We start from the raw sequence: 23,224 nt of genomic DNA, 5'->3' as shown, positions 1-23,224 counted from the left end.
TTTTCAGCTTCTTCACACTGCTGCTGGCTTCATCCACCTTCTGGACTGCTTCATCCACCCAAGGCCTCGGGGTCCAGCTGATGGATCTCAGAGCTCAAAATAAACTCAAAAATCTGCTTTTACTCCAGAAAATGAATCCATGAAAGGATCCACTGAACTGACCGCCTGTACAGCAGGACAGAAGAGTCACAGTGCAGTAAAGCCAGGCTGCGAGAAGGTCAGTAGAATGACTGATGGCTGCTGCTGCTGGTAATGTGTACAGTATATTATGATTTGATTTATTTATTCACAAAATGCTTATAAAGAAAACACTTTTAAATGAAACAAATTACACTAAAACTAAATCATACATGAAGGAAAAGGAGGATGAAGAAGTAAAAACAGTGTATTGTTCTCTGTGGATTCAGATTAGAAAAATGACAAACAGCTCCAACTAGTGGACCATCATGAGAACTGCATGGTTGTCAGTGTTTTGTGGTTGTGTTGTTTTGTTGCTGTGTAAAGGTGAAACTTTTCTGAAGCAGAAACAGAAACACGTGTCGTCGTGTGGACGGAGCCTCAGAGTCATTCTCTCATCTTGACTATGAATCCAGAGTTCTGTGGAGAAAGTCTGAGTGACGTTCCACTGAGATCAGCTGCTGTCAGAACCTCATCACTGCTTTATGAACTAAGAACACGTTCATCCACCAGGTATCGGTACTCAGGTTCCGCTAAAATGAGACTTTTTCTTCCTTTAACTGAATAAATCTGACAAAGTGCATCACGTCCATTCTGCTCCATGCAGCACTGAAAGTCTTATTACTGTCATTCTGAGTCGAGGAGAGAAGCTAATCTGTTGTGACATGAAGAAAGTTACAGAAATCTAATGTTGTGCTTGATTATCAGAGACAGACTCAACCTGGATGAACGTCTAATCATCAGGATTGATCCAGAATCCTGATCCAGCCTTCATCCTGACGCCACATTAATCATCTTTCATTTTATCTCTCGCTCCGCTGCGAGTCGAGGCGATGCATCGCATACTTGTTTGAAGGAAACTGCGTAGGCAAGAGAGAAAGACCAGCGGCCCTATCGGGGACGGGCGGGTGTGGACGGCTCCGGCCGTCTTCCAGTGGGTGGAGGTACCAGCCGTACGGCTTACATCTGGAACGGCCACATTCTTCCTTCTTTTCTAAATAACATCTGCAGCTGAAGCCCAGACAGGTAGTTAGGGCTGATTGGTCACGGATGGATTTTCTCTCCCTTTCTTTCTCTGCTACAAAGCCCGGCGGCTCGAGTTTCACTGATTACCGAGTCTGAATGGCGGCTTGTGTATTGTCAGAACAAAGAGGCGAGCGCCTCTGAAGAGGTGCGAGACGGGGGAATGGATTGGGCTCGGCCATCAGGAATCAGGACGAGGCCAGCGGGGCGGAGCGGAGCGCAGACCTGGAGGGCTTCAGGACGGGCGCTCCAACACGCCCTGGAGCGCAGCGGCGTTTTCACACCATCCCCGACACACACATGAACCCGGGATCATCCCCGACACACACCTGAACCCGGGGCCGGCGTTCACGCTGCTATCGGATGAAGAAGTGGGACTTTCTGCCCGCTCGACTCTTCCGGTCACATTTCTACCAACAGAAACCACCTTTCCCCAAAACTCAGGCAGCATCCAGTCCACAGCTGCTGCTTCTCCACAGTACATTATAAATCATCCATTCAGAGTCATAATGATGGAGAAGCATCTTGGCCCTGTGACAGACTGGTCCCCGGTCCAGGGTGGACCCTGTCCTCGCTCAAAGCAGCTGGGATTGGCCCCAGATTCTCAGGTAACGTCAGACAGACCAGTGAAGGTAAACATGACGAGGTGGATCGGTGCAGGAGACGAGACACGTCGGCCTGAAGAAGCACGCTGCCGTGGATGTTTCAGGACCTCAGGGGATTTTCAGTCAGTGATCGAACTGGAGAAGCTGCAAGGACACTAATTCTGCAACTTGAACTCTGCAAACAACCTCAAAGAGCCAGTGCAGGAAAGAGATTCTAATCTGGACATGCAGATAATTTCACTGTCACTCATACTGAACCGGCTCACGTGGATCACAGTGAAGCCAGAATTAATCAGTTCATCCGCTCCGATCTGCAGATTCACTCATGAAAACTATACTTTCTCTTTTAACCCCTTCATTTTCCTGATAGATTATACAATGACAGAGAACAGTCTGATGATTAAACCTGTAAAAGATCTTGACGGGGCTTAGTGGCCCCTCAACTCTGCCTCCAAATGAAGTAATAGATGGTGAATGGATGGGTGGATGGCTGGCCAACTGACTGATTATTTTTGGTGTTTATTATCAAGCTATAAATGATTTTTAGGTGATTAAAGTGAAAACAGTCACATGACGTCTGGATCTAGACTGACCCGGTCTGACCAGGACTGATGAGGCCAGAATGAAGATCAAAACCTCTCCAGACTGACCAGTAATCAGATCCTGACAGGTTTGGGCTTTGAACCCTCGCTCAGTAGTTCTCACCCTGGATCACACTCCTGGTGGGCTCCAACATCCTCCTCACTCAACAGCTCCACCTTTTCAAAGCTGCTCTCTTAATTGACTTTGAGCCTTCAGCTCATTAATGTCGCCCGCAGACCTCCATCCATCAAGGCGGAGGGTCCGTTTAAAGCCAGCAGGGCGCCTGCCAGTGTTCAACCGCCCTCCAGTGATCACACCTCCGAACGGCTCCCAGCTCCCAGCCGCTCTCCGAGTCCCTCGCCGATTTGATGCCACGTCACAAACAAGCAGAGCTTTAACTTGATAGCTGTGGCAGTAATGTGGTCGATCAGCTCAGCTGACAAAAACACCCTTACATCACTTCAACTCCCCAAACCTTCAGCGCGCTCCGCCCAGCTCTGCAGGCCCATTATGTCACTGAAACACTCGCATTGTTCAGCTGAGGCCTGAGCAGAAACAAGACTTTGTGATTAGCTCTGCTCGTCCAAGGGAGTTGACATTTATCTGTCAGACACGAGCCAGGAACTGAGAACGCATGACGCCGCCGCCGTGGCTGTTGTTCAGTCGCAGCCCGGTGACACATTCTGGCACTTCCTCTGCAGTGAGCAGCGTCCAGACAACCCGTCCAAGTATGAATAGTTCAGTGAAGACTCTGAGATGTATGCAGTCACACGGCGGCGGTGCACACGTCTGAAACCAGCGGCAGGAACAGCTTTAAAGTCCCTGCTGGATGGAGACAAAGTCCCAGGCCGCTGCTGGACATGTGCTGCTCACCCCCCCCTCCAGAGTCTCCCCCTAGACCTAAAGGGGCCCTAATGACTCCGAGCAAACAGCGTGTGACGGCGGACAAATTACTGGGACACTTCCTGCTTCTCTCTCCTCGCTCGTCCTCAGGTGAGACTTGAAAGGTCTCGTGGGGGGGGGGGGGGGGTTGGCAGCGGCTCGCCGCGCTCACCCTCCTCTGGCTCCGCCCCCCTCTGGCTCCTTTCTCCGTCACCCTCCGCTGTGTCAAGGTGTCACGACCCCGTTACGACCTGGACCCACGTTAGCTATTAGACCTCCACAGATCAGCTGTGTGTGTGTGTGTGTGTGTGTGTGTGTGTGTGTGTGTACTAATGGGGTGAGGCTGACTCTGGGGGAGATGAGAGGAAGAGGGCCGTCCCATTGAGGTCTCACATGCTTGTCGGTCTGTGACTTGTGGTTTGAAAGAGGCTTCTGGGTGGCTCTCTCTGAGCCAGTGGTCACCGTCGGCATCAATCGCTTCACCTTGGGAGCTGAATGGGACACATGCCCCCCCCCCCCCTCCACACCGCACCGCTACCGGCCCCCCCTTCTTCCCCTTAAGTCAATATGTCCGTGTCAGAGATGAAAGTGCAGGGTGGGAGGGACGCCGGGGGGGTCCTGACACTAATGTAGTACATTGGGCTTCACTTACTGATCTGCCAAGTTCTTTTGTCAGGCCTTAAATGGCCGCTGGGCCGCTTTGAAGCGCCGAGCGCTCGCCCGCCCTCCGACGCCTCCTCCTTTTGCTTCAATGAGATATCCTGGCTGACATTCCCACAGTCCCATCGCCGCAGACAGACACGCATAGCTGCATGGCAGCAGAGGTTCAAATTCAAAGGCCTGAAAGGACTGGGACTCATCTGAAGCCGGAGCTGCCGCGAGCTTTATGTCGGTGAAACCGAGGCAGCGAACGGCGAGGAGAACCGGACCGGCAGGCTGCTGCTGCTGCTGCACTCTGCTGCTCTCCATGTAACCGCTCCACCCTGCATGCTGCCCCTCCAGAGCAGCTCTGAGTCCATCTGCTTCAGTCTTCTGTCTGGGTTTATTTCACTGTTTACCAAGCAGCTCTCTCCATGTTAGTCTTCATATGCGACACTTTGCCAGTGAGAAGTGATCCTACAGTATCTGGTTTAATCAGAACATCCACAAGAGGGACAGAAAGTCCAGCGTCATCTCCAGTTACATTGTGTTGGGTTTTGTTTTTAAAACATCCAAGCATCCTGTGTCAGAGCTACACGTGAGGTTTTTAACAAATCAAATCGTTTGTAAATCCGTGGAAAATTCAGCCAATAATTCTACTTTAAGATGGAGGAGAAGCCCTGACCTCCATCCACTTTCCTGCACTGCTGCTCCTCTGACCCCCTCTCCAAGATGGCGGATCGTAGCCACGTCTCTCCACACGCAACCGGGCGTCTATGTGTGTGACGTCTGTGGGTGTACCGTCAGTCAGCTGTTAGCTTAGCTGCTAGCTGCTTTGGGAGATCGCCTCTTCCTCTAACATCATTGAGTGGGACGCCGTCTCACGCTGGACGCCTTGGACAGAGCAGGACGGGCCGCCAGTGAAGGACAGTGTGACTCTGGAGTGAAGGACCCTGCTGACGGCTCTGCTCTGGGCACCGCTGGTGCGTTCAAGTTCCAAAGTAAAAATCACCTTCTTCTTTTCAGATCTGAAGCCTCATTAATTCATGTGAAATTGTTGATAAAAATGCTTCCTTCAGAAATAAGTTATTTAAACAGACTTGATTGATATCAGAAGGAAGATTTCCACATTTCATTTGGTTTAAGCTTTATTTTGAAAATGTAAACTGATTTATTTGATTTGTGCTTTGTATCATTTTACAGTTTTCACACTGTCATGGTGAAATAGTTCAATAAACACTTTGTAAAAGACTTCAGTCGCTCTTTTCACTTCTCGGTTCAGGATTATGAATTAGGGGGCGGCTGTGGTTCAGTGGGGGAGAGCAGACGTCCCACAATCAGGAGGATGTATAGTTCGATTCCTGTCTCTCCCTATCTGCATGCCGAAGTGTCCTTGGGCAAGACACTGAACTGCCGCCTCTACAGGTGTGTGTGTGTGTGTGTGTGTGTGTGTGTGTGTGTGTGTGTGTGTGTGTGTGTGTGTGTGTGTCCAAAGACCAGGGTGAGAGGAAGCACCAGATGAGGGCAACGCGCCAGAGAGGCAGAGCAGAGGAACCTGGACCAGGTCCTCCAGAGGAGACATTCAAAACTTATAAATAAATTCATTCATGTCAAAGAATCCTACTGACTGAGTATCAGTGGAGACTGAATTGGTGATCAAGTGTTGTGCTTTCAGAAAAACATCAGTTCATTGATCGTTGAAATCAAACCGTTCCAGCACTTTATCCAGAAAAACCAGCTGACTATGGAAAGCCTTCTCTGCATCCGGCCTGTTCGGGGATGTGTGCTTCTCCTGATGTGATGCTGTGTTTGCCGACCCTTTATGACCCCAGTCTGATCCTCATTGGCCCAGTTTACATGGGTGTTCTGTCAGTCCGATTGAAAACAACCGTGTTAAACACGCGTGTATACATGGAGGACATACAAAGCGATCCACCATGAATCCTGGTTGACCAGGGCCCTGGGTGACGAGGATTATACAGCGTCTAATCCCCCATTTATTTCGATCCACTGTCAGGCAGCGTTTATATGAGACACGGAGCGGATTGTCGATCGGTGTACACCACCTCGTACAATCGGATCCAAAATACAATCCACTCCGAGTGAAGCGGATCCACTCGGGTGTTTACATGACACATTTACAATCCGATTATACGGGGCCCATGTAAACATGTCTAGTGATTTATGGATCAGAAACTCATTCTGCTGCAGACCAGGGGTGTCAAACATAAGGCCCGAGGGCCAGAACCGGCCCACGGGAAGCTCCAATCTGATCAAACTACCAAGCAAACAGTAAAAATGTCCAGATTTCTTCAGAGCAGCAAAACAGCTCAACACTGAGACCTGAGCTGAGTTATCGGCGATGCCGCCATGACAGTTAGCTAACTGGATGCTATCAAGCTAGCCTCAGAGCCATGCTGTCAGGGGGGGTTTGGAAAAACACCCACAATGCAACAGCTGCAGGAGAAGTTCAGAGGGGGCTTCAGACTCATGAAAGGCCCTCAGAGAGCTTCCTCCATCTAGAAACAGGTTCTCATGCAGGCGGCCTCGTGCACGCCTCCTGCCTCGCTCTGACACTTCCTCTGGTATAACATGGAGCTGAAGAGGCGGCGAGCGACCCCACGCTGCCGCTCCGTCAGTCACTGTCAGAGAAGCCTCCACCAGAGCCCTGACTTCATGAGGAACCGATCTACCTGGATAATTACTGTTTGCTCCATCTTGCTGTGATTTCCCTCCCCGAGGCAGACAAGCATAAATTAGTCATGCTTTAAATGACATTACACATCAGAGGGGATGATTACAGAGTCCTGTGGTTTTCAGGATCAAGGCAACAAGCCTCCCATCACTGCATGAACCCACATCCACTCACTTTATCTCCACATACCGACACTTTGTCATGTCACAAACACTCATTTCTTCGAACAGATGAACACTGATTTCTCCTTTTTAGTTGCTTTTTATTGTGATTTCCAGGCTAAACTCAGCAGGAGGAGGCTGAAAAGACCCCATGTGAAATTATTTATGGAATGATTTGTGAATCTCAATGGGGCAGGAACCCTGTGGATCCAGTTTTAATAACACAATGACTTTTCTTCTTCTCCTCTCTTTCTAAATGCCAACAGAGATGTGGGGTCGCTTTACAGCTGCAGCTCTGGAGCGCTCCTAAACACGTTCACACCTCTCTTTTCATTTAAATGAGGAATAAGTTATAGCACATTATTGAGAAAACGGAGCTGCATGTGAATGGTGTCTGGGGCTGAGAGGCCAATCCACAAATCCGCAGTGCTTAAAAACACACGGGCTGCAGAGAGGGGCACGGTCAGTTGGATGGTTTCTTTTTTATTATCTTGTTTAAACACAAAGCTTTGAAAAGTTATCTTATAAATTAATTACATCTAGTTTTCATTAGGCAAATTTAATCAGGTTACCACATTTGCTCCTTTGTCTGAACTGTAATTGAAGTCCCAAACTGAGGAATGAGGACTTTTCCCGGTTAAAATCTCCTGTCGGAGTCGTGCGCGCGGCGCTTTGCCCACCACAGAAAGGCCCTCTCAGAGCCGATGGTCTCTGCAGGATTACCCTATCAGGTGCAAACCGCTGACATGTTTCCACCCACCAACAACAAAAAAGCCTCTCTGTGCCCAAATGTGCAGCCGCAGACGCAGCAGCCGCGCTGACAGGACAGGCACTGCTGCGCCATCAGCAGCCGGAGCCTCTCCAGGGACCCGACGGCACTTTCTCCAGCCTGCTCTGCCGCTTGGATCGCTCTGCTTTACTACATTTCGCTGCTTGGTTTCGGGTTTTTTTTTTCGGTTTTTTTTTTTTTTTTGGTTGTTTTTTTTTTTTTTTCTCCTCTCCTTTTCCTCCTCCCAGCGCGGGGCTGGTAGAATAAAATGTGCCGTGCAAGGTGTAGAAATCCCGCTCAGGTACGGACCGAGCTGAGGACTCGGACTCTCTGAGAGGACTGGGATTTGTTGGAAAACTCTGCTGTTGAGGCGCAAAACTGAGGATATTTTTTTTGAAGAGGGATCTTTTTTTATTTTATTTTATTTTTTTTAATCAACGACTTAATACTTTCCAACTTTTGGCAGCGACTGGCGGGACGTTGCGTTATTTCGGGGAACAGAGAAGACTGAGTCTTTTGGATAATTTCCCAGCCCAACAAGGAAGCACCCAATGTTGCTCTCCGCAGCTCTGCTGCTGCTCTCCCGACATCTCTCCTCATCCCGGGACTCGATCTCCCACTTACCGCCGGAGCACCGTGCGTAAAAGACGCACAGGGGAGCGAAGGAGAAGGGGCGACCTCCCCAGCCTTTCCTGGGGCTCCGTATCTGTGGAAGCAGGTGTATTTCAGCTGCATTTATGCCAGCCAAGATGTCTTCGCTGCCCTCGAGGTTCATATACCTGTAAGTCTTTCACATCGACACAGAAAATCATTGCATTCTTGCCAATAGAAGTCGCCAAAAGCTTCATATTTGTGCATTGCTGTCATCCAGGTAGGCTGCGTTTGATTGACTCCCTCCTCCTTTCTGTCTCCCTCTCTCCACTTAGGTGTTTACACTTTCTGGTCCTCTACTTCCAGCTCCAGGTACGTTGATTCCCGTGTTTCACTGTGCACGAGCTCCGTGTTAATGCGGTGCCGTGTGATGACTGCGCGTCTCTTTTATTCCCGCTGTTTTACTATTTCATGCGTCCAGCTGGCGAGTTTGGGAGATTTACTGTGAAGTTAAAATGTAATCCTCAAATGGATGAAGTAATACGATTAAAATAATGCGGAAATGTCAAAATAAAAGAGAAAAGAACCCAAATCTCAATCTAAAGAAGACTGGGGCAGTGAGAAAACTAACAATCAGCTTCAAAAGGCTGAATAAATCTGTTTGGGAATCAAGTAGCAGTCGCAGTGTGTTTTACAGCGGAGTGTGTAATAAGTGTGTGGATCCCGGGGTGAAAGCTTTTTCCTTTGGCACTTCTTTTATTAGTCGCGTCTGACTTTGAACCGTAATGGTTTGCAGACCGTCCGCTCGGCTAATTGACTGCGCGCTCGGGTCTGGATAACGCCGGGAACGCACTGGACGCGGAAGCGTAGCGGAGGCGCCGCGCGCGCCGCGCGCGTCTCCGCGCCGGCGCTTGGCTGTTCGCACTGGAGGCGTATCTGCTGGCTGCGCTCTCCGCGCTGGTCACACATCGGCTGCACTCGGCTCGCTCCGTCTGCTCTCGGTTTTCACGTTTGTTCCCTGTTCCCTCTGTCTCGCTCTGCCAGTATGGATGTGTGTTTTGGTGACCTGTGGAGAGACTTTTTCTCCTCCTGTCCTCTTTTTTTCTGCATCACGTGAATGTCTGTCGCTGTGTGTGTGTGTGTGTGTGTGTGTGTGTGTGTGTGTGTGTGTGTGTGTGTGTGTGTGTGTGTGTGTGTGTGTGTGTGTGGGTGCGTACATGCGTATGTCTGTTTGTGTGTCCATCTCTCTTGTGATTAGACCCAAGTGACAAATTATAGACGGACGAGCAACACCGCCCGTAACTAATCGTTATTTAATTTGTTATATTTTGAAAATTGACCGGATTCTCTTGCCTTTTCTGTTTCCGACTTCCTGTCTGGTCCGATCTGCTTGATCCAGCTTGACACATGGCGCTCCCTGCGCTCGCGGCTCGCGTGAAAAATAGAACGAAGCGGAGCGGGCGCGCTGCAGAGCGCGAGCCGCGGCGCTCCACTGCGCGTTCGGTGCGGCCGGTCAGATAGGTTAACATGGGAGGCGATCAGAAGCGCAGTGCGCGGCGCTACCGCGCGCGGCGCTTCCGCGTCCAGTGCGTTCGGGCCGTAAGACGCAGACGTCGCGCGCTTTCCTCATAAAATCCATCCGAGACCACTCTGACGGATTTAATCCCGGCGTTGCTCGTTCCGTTGGTTCCCATCAGCTCCTCACCGTTAGTGTGAGATGAGACAGAAAAAAAAAAACAAAAAAAAAGGAAAGAGAAAAGGCCTGAACTGAACCGTGTCTCACGCATTTCATCCACATCAATATCATCTAGAAACATATCTATCTATCTATCTATCTATCTATCTATCTATATATATATATATATATATATATATATATATATATATATAGAACACCCTATATCAGTGGATGAGGACTGACCACTAGATTCATTTGAAACAGAATTGTCCCTCAGTTAAAATCTACTTTTTTTTAAATCACATGATAATTAGAACTAAGCACTAAACACACTATTTCATAATAAATTCACATTTATCAGAGATATAAAACTACATGAAATGAGGAAGGAGAACTTTTCTAAATTATTGCTTCAGCAGTGGATATTTATTTTTAATGATCTTAACATTAACATTGATCTTTGACCTTCAGGATGTGAATCATGAAATTTCCATCCATGGAGATTCGCCCTAGTGCTGATGATTTTCTTTATTTTTTTGGTCCCCAGACAATAAGCCCCCAAAAATCAAAATAAAATAAGTGGAGAGAAAGTGAAGCGTCGGTCTTATATAAGTCTGGGAGCTGTGATTATTCCAGCAGAGCTGGCAGGGACAAAGCTCCGGCGGCGGCTGACTGCTCCCACATGTGTGACAGGACGAAGCTGCAGCAACAGGCCGACGGCGAATGTGTCTGCTGGTTATTCAGGAGATGCTTATCGCAGGACAGGCTGCTGTAACGGCCTCGTGTTTGTGGAGCTGCTCTAACATGTCATCCTGTGGTCCAGAGTTTATGAGGACAAACAAAAGAAGCACCCACAGCTTCATCGGCCTGTGTGTGTGTGTGTTCGTGTGTGTGTGTGTGTGTGTGTGTGTGTGTGAAGCAGATATCAAGGTGTATCTCAGATGGATGCTGAGCTTCCTCAGTGCAGAGGAGTGCCAGACTTTTGATGTTTCAAGCGTATCCGTTTTCATGCTGCGTCTTTGAAGAGAGGAGACGGCGTGATAAAAACAGAAAACAAAAAAAGCCGCTGTTGTCGCTGGCTTCTGCCTCAGCCATGTGCTTAGGCTTGCCTCTCGCTTGCCATGAAATGCAACAGTCTCCCCAGCACACCTCCGTGTTTGTTTAGAGATGTGGAGATTTGGATAAATCCCTGGCTGAGGCTCTGAGCTGCTGCTGGCGAGGCGGAGGCTTCGGGCTTCAGGGTGAGCGCCGGACCTGCAGGAGTCTCTCATTATTCCCGATCCGGTCCATTTTTGTGAATTTGCGTTTTAATTTCTCGAGCCGTTGTGACTGGTGCTGCTCCTGTGCAGCCCGCTGGATTCAGTCAGAACAGAAGAATCAAACAGCTGATTTGCTTTTTGTTTTCCAGCCAGTCATGAAAACGAGTTTCTGAAGCAGCGGAACAACAGCACTGTTTTGTTGGTCGTTGTCTTTATTGTCAGCAGTTGTTGTCATTGAAGTTTTGTACTGTTGAGCTCCGGACCTGTTTGGAGCGAAGGAGTCACACCTTGAGAAAATGTTCATGAAATCGGCAGAAGAGTCTGTAGATCAGCACTGGGGGTTCGTATCTGATCTCAGCCCCTGGGTTCTTGCCTGATGCCAGAGGGGATGTTGTGGTGTGTTTCCTCCGTGTCTCAGCGGCTGGATTCTCCAGGATCCACTTGCGATCCGGCGTGACGCCGCAGACAGGTTGGCCTCTCTCGTTTGAAGGGCCCGTCCCGCTCAGGCCCGGATTTCCCATCGTGTTGGCCGCATGTCGTTAATTTGCCGAAGTTTGGAATAACGAGGACTCGGGGTATGTAATGCGTGTATAATTAGCCACCTGAGAACAGCCACATAAAAAGACATTACCGTGCAATTACGGGAGCATCCAGCTGGAAGCGGGATGTTGGCGTGGAGAGAGATTCCACAGCTCCTGAAAGTATAGCTTTCCCTGGCGGCTGCACATGCTCGCACCTCCGAGATGCTGCTCGATTTCCTCTCTTCCCCTTAATGCCAGGTCTGCGGCGGCCCGGCGGTGGGGCTGAAAGCCTGTTTCCACTTTCAGGTGGCTCTTTCTACCTGCTCGCCTGCCGCCTCTCCTAATTTATGGAGCCTGTTCGGCCGCAGGCAGATATTTGTTTGATGATAGAGCAACAGGTCTGGAGGCTTCAGGTGTATAATTGCTGGTGGCTTGAGGAAACGCGGCGGCGGCTTCTCGGCGTTGCCCGGAGCGTCTGGGTTCAGAAGCTTTCACTGCAGGCTCTGCACTTGTTCCCTGTGATTTCTACTTGAACTGTGACTTCATTAACATGTCTTGTAACATAGTTAGCAGCTTGTAAATGCGCTCCTTATAAACGGTGCCAGTTGAAAGCAAAGAGAGAAAACACTAAAATACCACAGCTTCCAGAGCGTTCTCCCAGCTTTCAGACCCCGCAGCACTGTTCCGACGCCGGGCCCATAAAAGCAGCGGCGCACATTACTATCAACACCTGCGACCGTCTCTCCGTCTGTCTTCATCCCGTCTCTCCTCCTCCTCCTCCTCCTTCCTCCAGGAATGTCAGCAGAGCTCTGCTGATTTCAAGTTCTACATCGAGAACCACACGGGGAACCCGGACGACCTGAGCCGGAAGCAGGTCCGCATCTACCAGCTGTACAGCAGAACCACGGGCAAGCACGTCCAGATCCTGGGCAAGAAGATCAACGCCAACGGAGATGATGGGGGCAAGTATGGTATGGGAGAACGCCTGCGCACCTCACGCCACACCCTCAGCTAGCCCAGCCACGTCCTGGAGGGGAGGGGGAGACGTGTGACTGGTCAGCCACAACATTACGACCACTGACATGTGAAGCAACAGCTTGCTGGTGACACTCGTCATCGTGGCGTATTCAGCAGCGGCTGACGTCTCAGAAACAGGAATCACGTCCGTATCAGTCCACAGCGGTCCAGTTCAGTGGTGCCGCCGAGCCCGGCGAGCGTTGGTGTTTGGCGAGCGTTCCACTGAGCACCGTGTCCTGCTTCCTGCTGGTCCTCGGCTCTGAACAGCTGACTCACGGCTCTCGGACTGCCGGTCTGACTGACTGTGTTCGGTCGCAGATGCGCCGAGGCGAAGTTTCCTCACTGCCTGTTAGCGCTTGAGTGGAAGCAGAGCCAGTGTTTTCCCATGAGTCTTTGCCAATTCTCCCCCCGCCTCCCCCTCTCCATCCAGCTGGAGTACCTGGCACCTGTGAACTCCTGCTCGGCGAGATGCTCTTTAATTCACTGCTGCTTCTCCGCAGAAGGGCCACAAACTGCTCTCAGGAAACAAATGGCTCCAAAGCAGAGTCCATACCGGCCGAGGCGGAGCGGGCCGTCTGTCTTCTGAGGCTTAGTGCTACACACCCACTGGCAGCACGGTGTTCCGCGGTGTTCCGCGGTGTTCCGGGGTGTTCCGGGGTGTCTGACGCTGGTGTCCACTGAGGTCACCTCCAAGGCTTTTAAACTGATAAAAGATGCAATCTGGAGCTGAAGCTGGATTTCCCAGTTTTCTGACAGACGGCCTCCCGCTGAGGTCAGCGAATGGCTGCGACCCACATTACTCCCGGAGCGGAGGAACTAGAGCTGCTCTATGAACCCACATTAATCACAGACTAAAAGTCTTGGTTCAGCTCCGGCTGGAGTCGTAGAGATTACTGAAGCGCTACTTTATTTTTAATGTGGGTTCTGTGAACGATGGTTCTGACACCAGAGCAGGACTCGGAATTGCATAGATGGCACTGGGGGAGGGGCTGAGGAGGGGGGTCTTCCAGTGAGAGGGGCCCCATGCTGTGATCTGATGTTCATACCTGTCAGAGGGCAGATACCTTCCCAAACATCTTTCAGTTCATGTGTAAACCAATCCGGCTCCTCCTCCAAGACCCCCGAGAAGTGTCCAGACCAATCCATCCCCTGATGAAGCCCCGCAGGCCGGGAGCGGGGGGGCAGGGGGGGTCGGGCTTTCAGACACTAACAGAAACATCTCAGAACAAGACGGGGGACATTTTTCTCCTTCACCTGTAAAACAGGTTAGCCGCCGCGCTCCGCTGTGCTGTGCTCTGCCCCCCCGGCCGGAGGGGGAAGTGGGGGGGCTCCTCTGCCCCCGAGCCCATCCCGTCCCCTCACGCCATTCTTCCCCTGCTCCCTTGAGTGCCGCTGAATGGGCCTGTGTGTTAAACAAATGGATCATCTTAACTTCTAGATTGAGTGAGCACAGACTAAAGGGAAGCTGAAACCTAACCCCGAGGGCCGCGGGACAGCTCCACTAATGTTTGGCGGATGTGTTCGGCTGGTGAAAGGGCGAGCGGAGACAAAGCTGACCCCACGGGGTGAACATTCAGGAGGAGAGGAGCGCTCTCATCTCCGAGCAGTGCAGAGAAGAACTTCTCACATTAGAGCACGTTGATAACTTTAATAATGATTCTGGTGAACACGCTGGTTTGTTTTGCAGAATTGAGTGGAGTAATTAACGTCTTCGGCCTGTAATCAGTTTTATTGGCTCTGGGTCTGAGGGGATTTTCTTGCTTTGTCATTTGAAGTCGCTCTGATTCATTTCCTTTAATCTCCGCTGAGGTACATTTCTGCTACGACTAATAATACAAGCTGCTTCCTTTGTTGTGGTGTGTGAGTTAAAAAAACACAAAGTGCTGAAGAACCAGTCCGACAGAGACAGTTTCACCAAGACGGAGCCAAACCAAGCTTTCATGGTGGAGGTGGAGCGTAGAGAGGGGCATGGGATTGAACATGGGATCATTCTGAACGTGAGGCAACGCTGCAGCCCATACTCATGACTTTCTTTTCTTTTCTTTTCAGCTCTCCTTGTCGTCGAGACAGAAACCTTCGGGAGTCACATTCGAATAAAAGGGAAAGAGAGCGAATACTACATCTGTATGAACGACAAGGGCAAAATAGTTGGAAGGGTGAGTATGTTTTGGTTTTCATTTGGGGGATATTATTAAAAAACGGGCTGTAAAAGATTTAACAGCCACGTTCTAATATCGATCTAAATGAATATTTTGCATTTAAGCTCTTAATCCTGGCTGGATTGAAGGCAGAGCAGATCTGCTTTCTGCTGGTGTTTTTCTGCAGCCTAACAAAACCCCTTTGATAACTCACAGTCTTTCTTCCATTACGTAACCGGCCTGCTCCTTTGACACTCGATCAGTCAATTACAGACTGCAATCACCACAATGCATTGAGAGACTAATGGTCACTTAGGAGGAATGCCATTGCAATTATATCATTTAGTCACACCAGGTGGCCACAAGCGGCCGCATGTGACCGTGCAGCCCGCCGATATGGAACAGCAGCGAGACGCACGGTGTGATTGTGTTGCATCAATAAGTCATGCTGTCGGCATGGCGGGGCTGCACTCAGTCACACACGTCTTCACCCCCTCATTAGGCTCATTGGGAGCTTTAGTTTCAGGGGCCTCATTTGTTTGAAATGGTGTCCTGACACCTTCCCCCTTATGGATTGTCATCTAAAAAGTAAATACTGTTAGATATGAAATTTTCAACTTGAATTAATTACAGAAAATACTTTTGGCAGTAACTCATAAACAGTTGGACATGATCCACAGATCAATTCATTGTGTGTGTCACACACAAGCATTAATCTGTAAAACTAGAATGGTTCAGATGAAATTTTGAGTGCGGCTGCCACCCAACTCCTCTGTACTGCCACCAAGTCTGAAGAGCAACATCTGTTTCTGTGTCAAAGAGAGAGAGAGAAAGAGAGAGAGAAATATTAACAGAAATGTTTAAAAGTGTCAATAAAATAGAAGAAATGGTTAGAAGGTATCGCAAAAGTAGCAGAAATGGTTGAAAAGTGTCAATAAAGTAGCAGTAATGATTGAAAAAGTATCAAAAAGTTGCAGTGAAGAATAAAAAAATATCAATAAAGTAACAGCAAAGGTTAAAAAGTATCAAGAAAGTAGCAGTTAAGGACAAAAATTGTCTGTAAAATTGCAGCAAAGGTTTAAAAGTATCAATAAAATAGCAACAATGGTTAAAAAGTGTCAGTAAAGTAGTAATAAAGGTTAATAAGTATCACTAAAGCAGCAGAAATGATTAAAGAGAAGCAATAAAGTAGCAACATTTTTTAAAACGTGTGAATAAAAAAGCAGATATGGTTAAAAAGTATCAAAGTAGCAATGAAGGTTAAAAGTCAGTATAAAGTAGCAATGAAAGTATAAAAGTATCGATAAAGTAGCAGGAAATGTTAAAAAGTGTCAAAAAAGTAGCAGAAAATTTTAAAAAGCTTTATGAAATCTTAAAAATGATCAGTAAAGTAGCAGAAACGGTTAAAACTATCAAAGAAGTGGCAGTAAATGTTAAAAATCATCAATGAAATTGTTACAGTAGCAAAAAAGTAACAATAAAGGTTAAAAAGCATCAATAAAATAGTTGTAAAGGCTTAAAAGTATCACTAAAGCAGCATAAATAGTTAAAAGTATTAGAAAAGTTGCATTATTTAAAAAATATCAATAAAGTAGCAATAATGGTTACAAAGTATCAATAAAGTAGAATTTAAGGTTGAAAATTGTCAATGAAGTAGTAGTAATGTTTAAAAAATATCAACAAAGTAGCAGTAAAAAGTAAGAACAATCAATAAAGTAACAATAAAGGTTAAAAGGTGTCAATAAAATAGCTGTCATGTGTAAAACAGAAGGACAGTCCCAGGAACAGTCCAGGTGTGTGTGTTGTCATGGAGACAACCTGACACAGTCCTGTCAGAAATCTTTTGGAAGCGATCACTTTATTCCTGTCTGAAGGATTCTGTCTTTTCCCATCATTCCTCCTCTGCTTGAATCTAACGTGGAAACAGAAAAGCATCCCGATGAGAGCGTGTCATTATTACAGAGCGGCAGATCAGGTTTTCCACTGCGTAACATTGACTGCATGTTCTCCGTCACCATCAACCTTTAATTCTCTCCAAAGAAAGTGCTGAAAACACATGAAGCGTTTTAATCACACATCCAGTCATAAATATCCAACTGCTGTTATTTGACTGATAAAGTAGTTTCCTCTGTCGCCCCAGCACTGTTCTCCAACTTCTCCAACATTTCACACACAGTCTGTTCTGCAGCAGCTCAGTGTGACGGGTGGGAATCTGAGTTCAGGGGTTCATGACCCCGTTCAGGGTCTGTGACCCTGTGTGACCCCCAGCTGCAGGTTTGTCCTGAAGCGGTCCTGACAGGTGAAATACCTGCTGAAGGCTCCTCTGGGTGACAGACTGAGATACAGAATGGAGCCTCAGGTGTCTGGTCTGGAAATGGGGCCTCGTGTGACACAGTCAAGGAATAATCTATAACCAATAATCGCTCTTCGTCAGTTCTTCTCAGAACTTGTTGTTTTTTTCTCATAATGAGGGAATGAGGAGCTGATTGATAAGGCCCAGTTGAGGACGGGTCCAGGACGGTGTGTTCATGACCCGTGTCTCTGTTTCCCGGCAGACCGACGGGAAGAAGCAGGAGTGCGTCTTCGTGGAGGAATTCCTGGAGAACAACTACACGGCGCTGGTGTCGGCCAAGTACAAAGGGTGGTACCTGGGCTTCAACCGGAAGGGCCGGCCCAAGAAAGGGTCCCGGACCAGCCAGAAGCAGCAGGAGGTCCACTTCATGAAGCGGCAGCCGCAGGGCCGGGTCAACCCGCTGGAGGAGTTCCGGTACACCACCGTGACTAAGAGGACACGAAGGGCCCGGCGGTTAAAAGCCAGCTCCAGGAGGAACTGATGGAACGGGACCGCCGGGCCGGGCTGGGGACCTGACATCGGGACTACTGGTCCGGAGACCGGACAGCCTGGCTGGGACCGCACCGGGCAGGGGAACGGGACCACCGGGCCGGGACACCACCGGACCAGGGTCTGCATCGGGCCGGGACCACCGCTGGGTTGGGACTGCACTGGACCGGGAACAGAACCACATGGACTGGGCCAGAACCAGAAAGAAGCAGAAAGAATGTGGTCAAAGACTCATAGAAAGGAAGACTGACAGAACATGAACAGAGTTTTATTTTTGTACGTGGACGAGCCGGCGCCTCCTGCCCGGATGGTTCCGGGTCGGCGTGGTTCCGCCGGGCCCGTGCTGTTATTTATACTGGATGGAGGGACGCCGCTCTCCTCTCTGACGGAGGGGGCTGCAGCAGGAGCTGACGCAATGTTATAAAAATCAGCCAACTAGAGATTTATTGGAATACCTGTGGGTTTGTGTTTGTGTTGCCCCTGACGATGCGGATCCCATACTTTCCACTGGAATTAGACGCCATGGAGATGAACCGGAGAGGTGGCGGCCGCAGGTGACGCTCCGGCCGCCGCCGCCGCCGCTCGGATAGCTGCGTAGCTCTGAGTGCAATACTGAACAGGTCTTCCTCTTTCCTGCCGCTGTTTCCACACGTCTCCCCGCCTCGGCCTCTCCTGGCTGCAGGAATGTGCTGAACCCTCCGAGGACTGTGGGATTTCCATCAAGCCTGTGATTCAGCTCCGATACGACAAGCTTTGACTAGTCGGGCGCTCGCCGCGGCTTAATGGCTAAAATAAACAATGCACACACACATCCAGCAGCTGATGGGATTCTTAATCCCGGTCGTCTTCCAGCTTCGTCTGAATCCCCGCTCCTGGCCTCGGACTCTCGCGGTTCAGGTCCGGTCCACCGCCGGACGCCTTGATTGTCGCTCGTGTTGAGAGCTGATGCCTGTTCTTCTACCTCCTGCTTCGGTTTCCTCCTCCTCCTCCTCCTGCAGCCGCCTTCGGGCCGTCCGAGCTCTGAAAGCAGCTCTCCGGACTGTCAAGGCTCCGGCTCTCGCTCTGGACTCCACACGAACCACGACAGCTGAGCGACTCGTCCGGGATTCAGGGATCATTTTCCGCCCGTTTCTGTCTGAATCCGAGAAGGAAAAAGCTGTTTCTTCCCTCTCCTGCCTTCAGCAGTCTGCCGGCAGGTTTTTGTACCAGTTGCTACTAACAACATGACACATTTATGACTTCTTTTTTTTTTTTTTAAACAAATGTAAGCAAAAAATAATTTTATGACTATTATTAAGATATTTATTGCCTCTCGTTGTAAATAAAATGTGATGAGTTTTATTTGGCCTCTGTTAATAAAATGAGGACTATATTTTAAAGAAAATGACTAATTCCATGTCTTTATTGGCTGCGGACGGAGGAGCTGCTGGGTTTACGAGCGCAGTGGAAATCAAAGGGCTGCAGGTAGCATCGGGTGGACACAGTACATTCCCTTCCCTTGCATACTGCCAAAGTATGCATTTTTATATACAAACCCGAAGTGTGAGCGCTGTTTTGAGGTTGCAACACATCTGAAGACTTTTTATTTGCTGCGAAGGGCAACCAGAGTTCACCGAGGTGCTGCTTCTTCACGGCTTTGATAGAATTACGTCATGATGGAGTCTTTCTGTCAGAATAAAACATCTGTTCGCTCTGGTCCATGCCATTGGTGGATTTTATTTGTTCAATCATCGCGGCAGTAAATCAAACACACGAAAATAATCTATTATTAGACTGAGCCATTAAAATACCGTTGACTTCATTTTGAAAGCCTTCGCTCTGATATTTTTCGTGCGGCCTTTAAAGAGCCGACAGGAATGTGGAGTAGCATGTCTTATAATGCTGTGTTCAGGAATGGTGTTTACAGTAACCGTCAGGCTGAAAGATGGCGGCTTTGGGGGAGAAAAAATACTTTTGTTTAAATTCCTGGCAGGGCTATCACCTCCCTCCGTCCCTCCCTCCCTCCCGGCAGCCCCATTCACCCCCGCCGGGTCGCTCCCGGCCCGGCGGGGGGATTGCGAACGTCTGGCCGAGCTTTTAAAGGTGGAAGCGCGGCGCTTGATGTGTGACCCTGCGCTTCGCCATTAGCATAATGGATCTTCAGCGAGCGCGCTGAGAGATATCTGAAGGGATGTTTCATGTCTCTTTGTCACGGCGACTTGCGTTAAAGGACGTCTCCAGCACGAGCGGCAGAGTTTTAAATAAAAGCTGTGCAGAAGACTCGGTGATGGACGGGAGCGAAAAGCAGCCTCGATAAGGAATTTAATCAATGCAGCTTTCTAAACCCTCCAGATTCTACTCATGTGAGCGAGAAGCTTCTCTTTCTTCCTTCTTCTTTTTTTTTTTTTTCATCCACATACTTCAAACTTAGCCAAGCACAGCCAAACTGCATCTGGGTATATTGACATTTAAACGAGCGCCGATGGTTTCCAACATGTCGGCCGGGTCGCAATAAGGGGACGGCATTTTTGCATAAGCCTCCCGCCAGGCTTTTCTCTGACTCAACCTTTGATCATTGGAGGCGAGATGGTCTTGGAACTGGACCAATAACTTCAAAATGAAACATAGAAGTCCTGTTGCAAAGACCAGCCTCCGTTTCAAAAGAGGTGGAATCTTTAAATGCCGTCCTGCTTGCCAAGTAGTTTATATTCTATTATTAGAAAATCTCAGCACAATGGGGTACAGTATGACCAGAACGCAGCGTCAAAGCAGACTGAAACTTTGTGGTTCTGAATAAATTATACAGATTTTAGTGGAACCAAAAGTGGTCGAGTCGCCTTGAGATCAGCAACCACACACTTAACAATCAGCCCTGTCAACAGAAAGTTGTTGTGTTTCTGACATGAAAGGAGGCGTGTTTCTCTGAATATCACCCAAACTGTCTCTCAAGGTCAGTGAAAAACACAAAGACCAAAGCCAAACCAAACAGGGCTGAAGTCAGAATATAGGGAGAAGCCATTAGACGCATTTTCGTGTCATTTACCGTCAAAACAGAGACTGGCCCCGAACGCCAACCACAGCCGACCGGCCGCCGTCTGCGACCGTCAGGCCAGACGCAGCCAGAGGATTCCATCTAGACATGGCTCAGCCGTGTTTTCACAGGATTACAGACTACTGACTGCAGACGACGTCTGTGTTCAGCTCGAAACGACACCACACACACACACACACACACACACACACACACACACACACACACACGGAGAATCTCTTCAGACAGAGGAACCAGAGACGTCTGATGAAGGATGAGCAAATGCAGAGCTTCTGCCTGCAAATTGAAGGTAATAATCACCAAGGACAGATTTACTGATCCTCCCAGAGTTCCACAAAAACACCTTTTAAACCATATTCTTAAAAAAATATTTTCAATAAATAAATTTTTAAAAAAAAGCACAGTAGCCTGTGATGCAGTTTATATGAGACCAAAAGACTGTGGACCTCCTTTGGAGCTTTTTCCTTTTTCATTTTTCACACATTCCTTTTGAAAACATCAGAGCAGACGAAGCTTCTGAACCACTGGATTACTTCTTTTACGTCACTTCAGCTAAAACGGAACCATCCAGTCTGGGTCTGTCAGTCTGCTCTACCCAGAAGACTATCAGACCCTGAGTCTCTGTAGACCTCCAGACCGCTATAAGACCCCGGTTCTCTTCAGACCTCCAGACTCAGACCTCCATATTGTTTTCCTCAGCAGGGGGTGGAGCTGCAGAGCGTCCGGATGAAGAGCTCTGTTGGGACCCTGCTCCCTGTGTTTTCACCTCTGGTTACCTACCAGCTCTCAGCTGAACGAGCAGCCGTGCAGGTGAAGCTCAGGACTTGTTGGACAGCCAGTGTTCAGTCCGTCTCTCCCTCACTGCAGTCTGTCGCCTCAAGTTCACAAGTTCTGTTACAGACCTCTTGTTGTAACTTCATACCCCTCCTGCCCCTCCTGCCCCTCCCACCCTCCTCCTGCCCCTCCTGGTCCCCTCTGGGCCTCCTCCTGCCCTTCTCTTGCCCCTTCTGCCCCTCCTGCCCTCCTCCTGCCCTCCTCCTGCCCCTCCAGGCACCCCAGGGCAGTGAGTGAGGGACAGCTCCACGGATCATGTGAGCAACTGAGAGCAGATCTGAATTATTATTTTACTTGTATTATTTTAGGGCACACACACTTTCATGTACACACTAAATTAAAATTAAAAAAACAAAAAAACTTTGACGAAAGGCCCCTGGTGGCATCGAGGGCTAAAGGGGCAGGTGCTCCACCCCCGCCGCCCCCTCCCTCTGCACCGGCATGATACTTAAAAAGAGACAGAAACTGAGAAAAAGCTTGTGAAGAGAAGACAGGAGGGAGTGACGGAGGCGGTTCAGAGGGCTGATGGGTAAACAAAGACTCGGACTTTAACCCTTCAGCTCTCAGAGCCCAGTCACACGTCTGCTGCTGCCACTTCCTGTCACACCGTTTATCGATCAGTATCAGGAAGAAGAGCAGCAGTCATTCCTAGAAGCTGTTTTCAAACCATCGTCTCGTCTCTGTGGTCCAGTGGAATCGCCGTGCTGAGACTTTCACACCTGGTTTTTCCCAGATCAAATGAAGCGATCTGTTCGTACTCATGTAGAATCACACACTGGATGAAACCGCAGCATTAAAGTGAGGGTTTGGTGTGTGAACTGAGTTGCAGATTCATGGAGAACACAGAACATCACAGCAGAACAGCAACACAGGGGGCTGCGTCTGTTGGAGACTGATGTCTCCACACTTCAGCCCAGAGCTCCGAGACCACGCCGCCTCTTCTCCCCAGGTGGAAATCACTCCACCCTGATCACATGAAGCTCCATGAGCTCCTGGAACACTCTGACATGAACCACTTCACACAGTGGGACTGATAGTATTGACTCATCTGAGGGGACAAATCTGTGGGATGCAACCAGTCAGATTATAATCCTCCGATCTATTTATATAAAAAGCAACAACAACAACAACAACAACAACAACAACAACAACAACAACAGCTTGTGGGGTCCTGATATTTGATTGCTGTGAAAAGGCGTCATAACTTAAAAATTTGGCCTTGATAGAATCAAGCAGCTTGTGCCCATTGGTGGGAAAGTGCTGATTAATTGTGTCGTAGCCCTGTGAGAAAGTACGCCCAGCTCAAAGCACTAATTATGGGCCCTGCCTGGCCGAGAGAAAAGGGGGCAAAACTCTCAACAAAGGCTCATCTCATATCTCAAGACAATGAGGAGCCCAAAGAATAGGCCAAAGGAGAAGTTAATGAGCTGTGTCACCTGGCATCTGTTAGTGCAGGACGGGGACGGACTGCTGTGTGTCTCTGAGTCTGTGGACATGTGAAACAGAGACATGTCTACATGGGGCTGTCTTCATCTCTCTGGCTTCCTTTTGTTCCTCTAACATTATCTAATAGATCGGAAAATACAGCGTTTAGGAGACACAACTCCAACGTGTCAGAGGACACAACAACTTGTTTTCATGGCCGCTCACGGCAACCCTAACCCTCTCACCCTAACTGGGGGTTAGGGTTAGGGTTGACCAGGACTCAGGATAGCTGGCTTCATACTGAAACGACATGTGGAGTCAAAGTGGGGATTTCCTTCTTCCTCTGTTTTGTTGT

At 49.0% G+C, this 23,224-nt stretch overlaps 1 protein-coding gene across 1 annotated transcript; it reads left to right on the top strand.

The window, feature by feature from the left end:
- The first annotated feature begins 8,009 nt into the window (after window positions 1-8,009).
- Window positions 8,010-18,912, top strand: LOC115399868 (fibroblast growth factor 18-like). The gene is made up of 5 exons (XM_030107521.1): window positions 8,010-8,314; window positions 8,460-8,496; window positions 12,376-12,553; window positions 14,649-14,755; window positions 17,293-18,912. Exons 1-5 carry the CDS (start codon window positions 8,271-8,273, stop codon window positions 17,569-17,571), a joined length of 645 nt encoding a protein of 214 aa, XP_029963381.1. The 5' UTR covers window positions 8,010-8,270; the 3' UTR covers window positions 17,572-18,912.
- The last annotated feature ends 4,312 nt before the right edge of the window (window positions 18,913-23,224 follow it).

The sequence above is a fragment of the Salarias fasciatus genome, chromosome 2 (assembly GCF_902148845.1).
Source record: "Salarias fasciatus chromosome 2, fSalaFa1.1, whole genome shotgun sequence".
In the NCBI taxonomy this organism is placed as follows: Eukaryota; Metazoa; Chordata; class Actinopteri; order Blenniiformes; family Blenniidae; genus Salarias; species Salarias fasciatus.
Note: the sequence above shows the minus strand (reverse complement) of the source record. Positions and strands in the feature narration are given on the sequence as shown.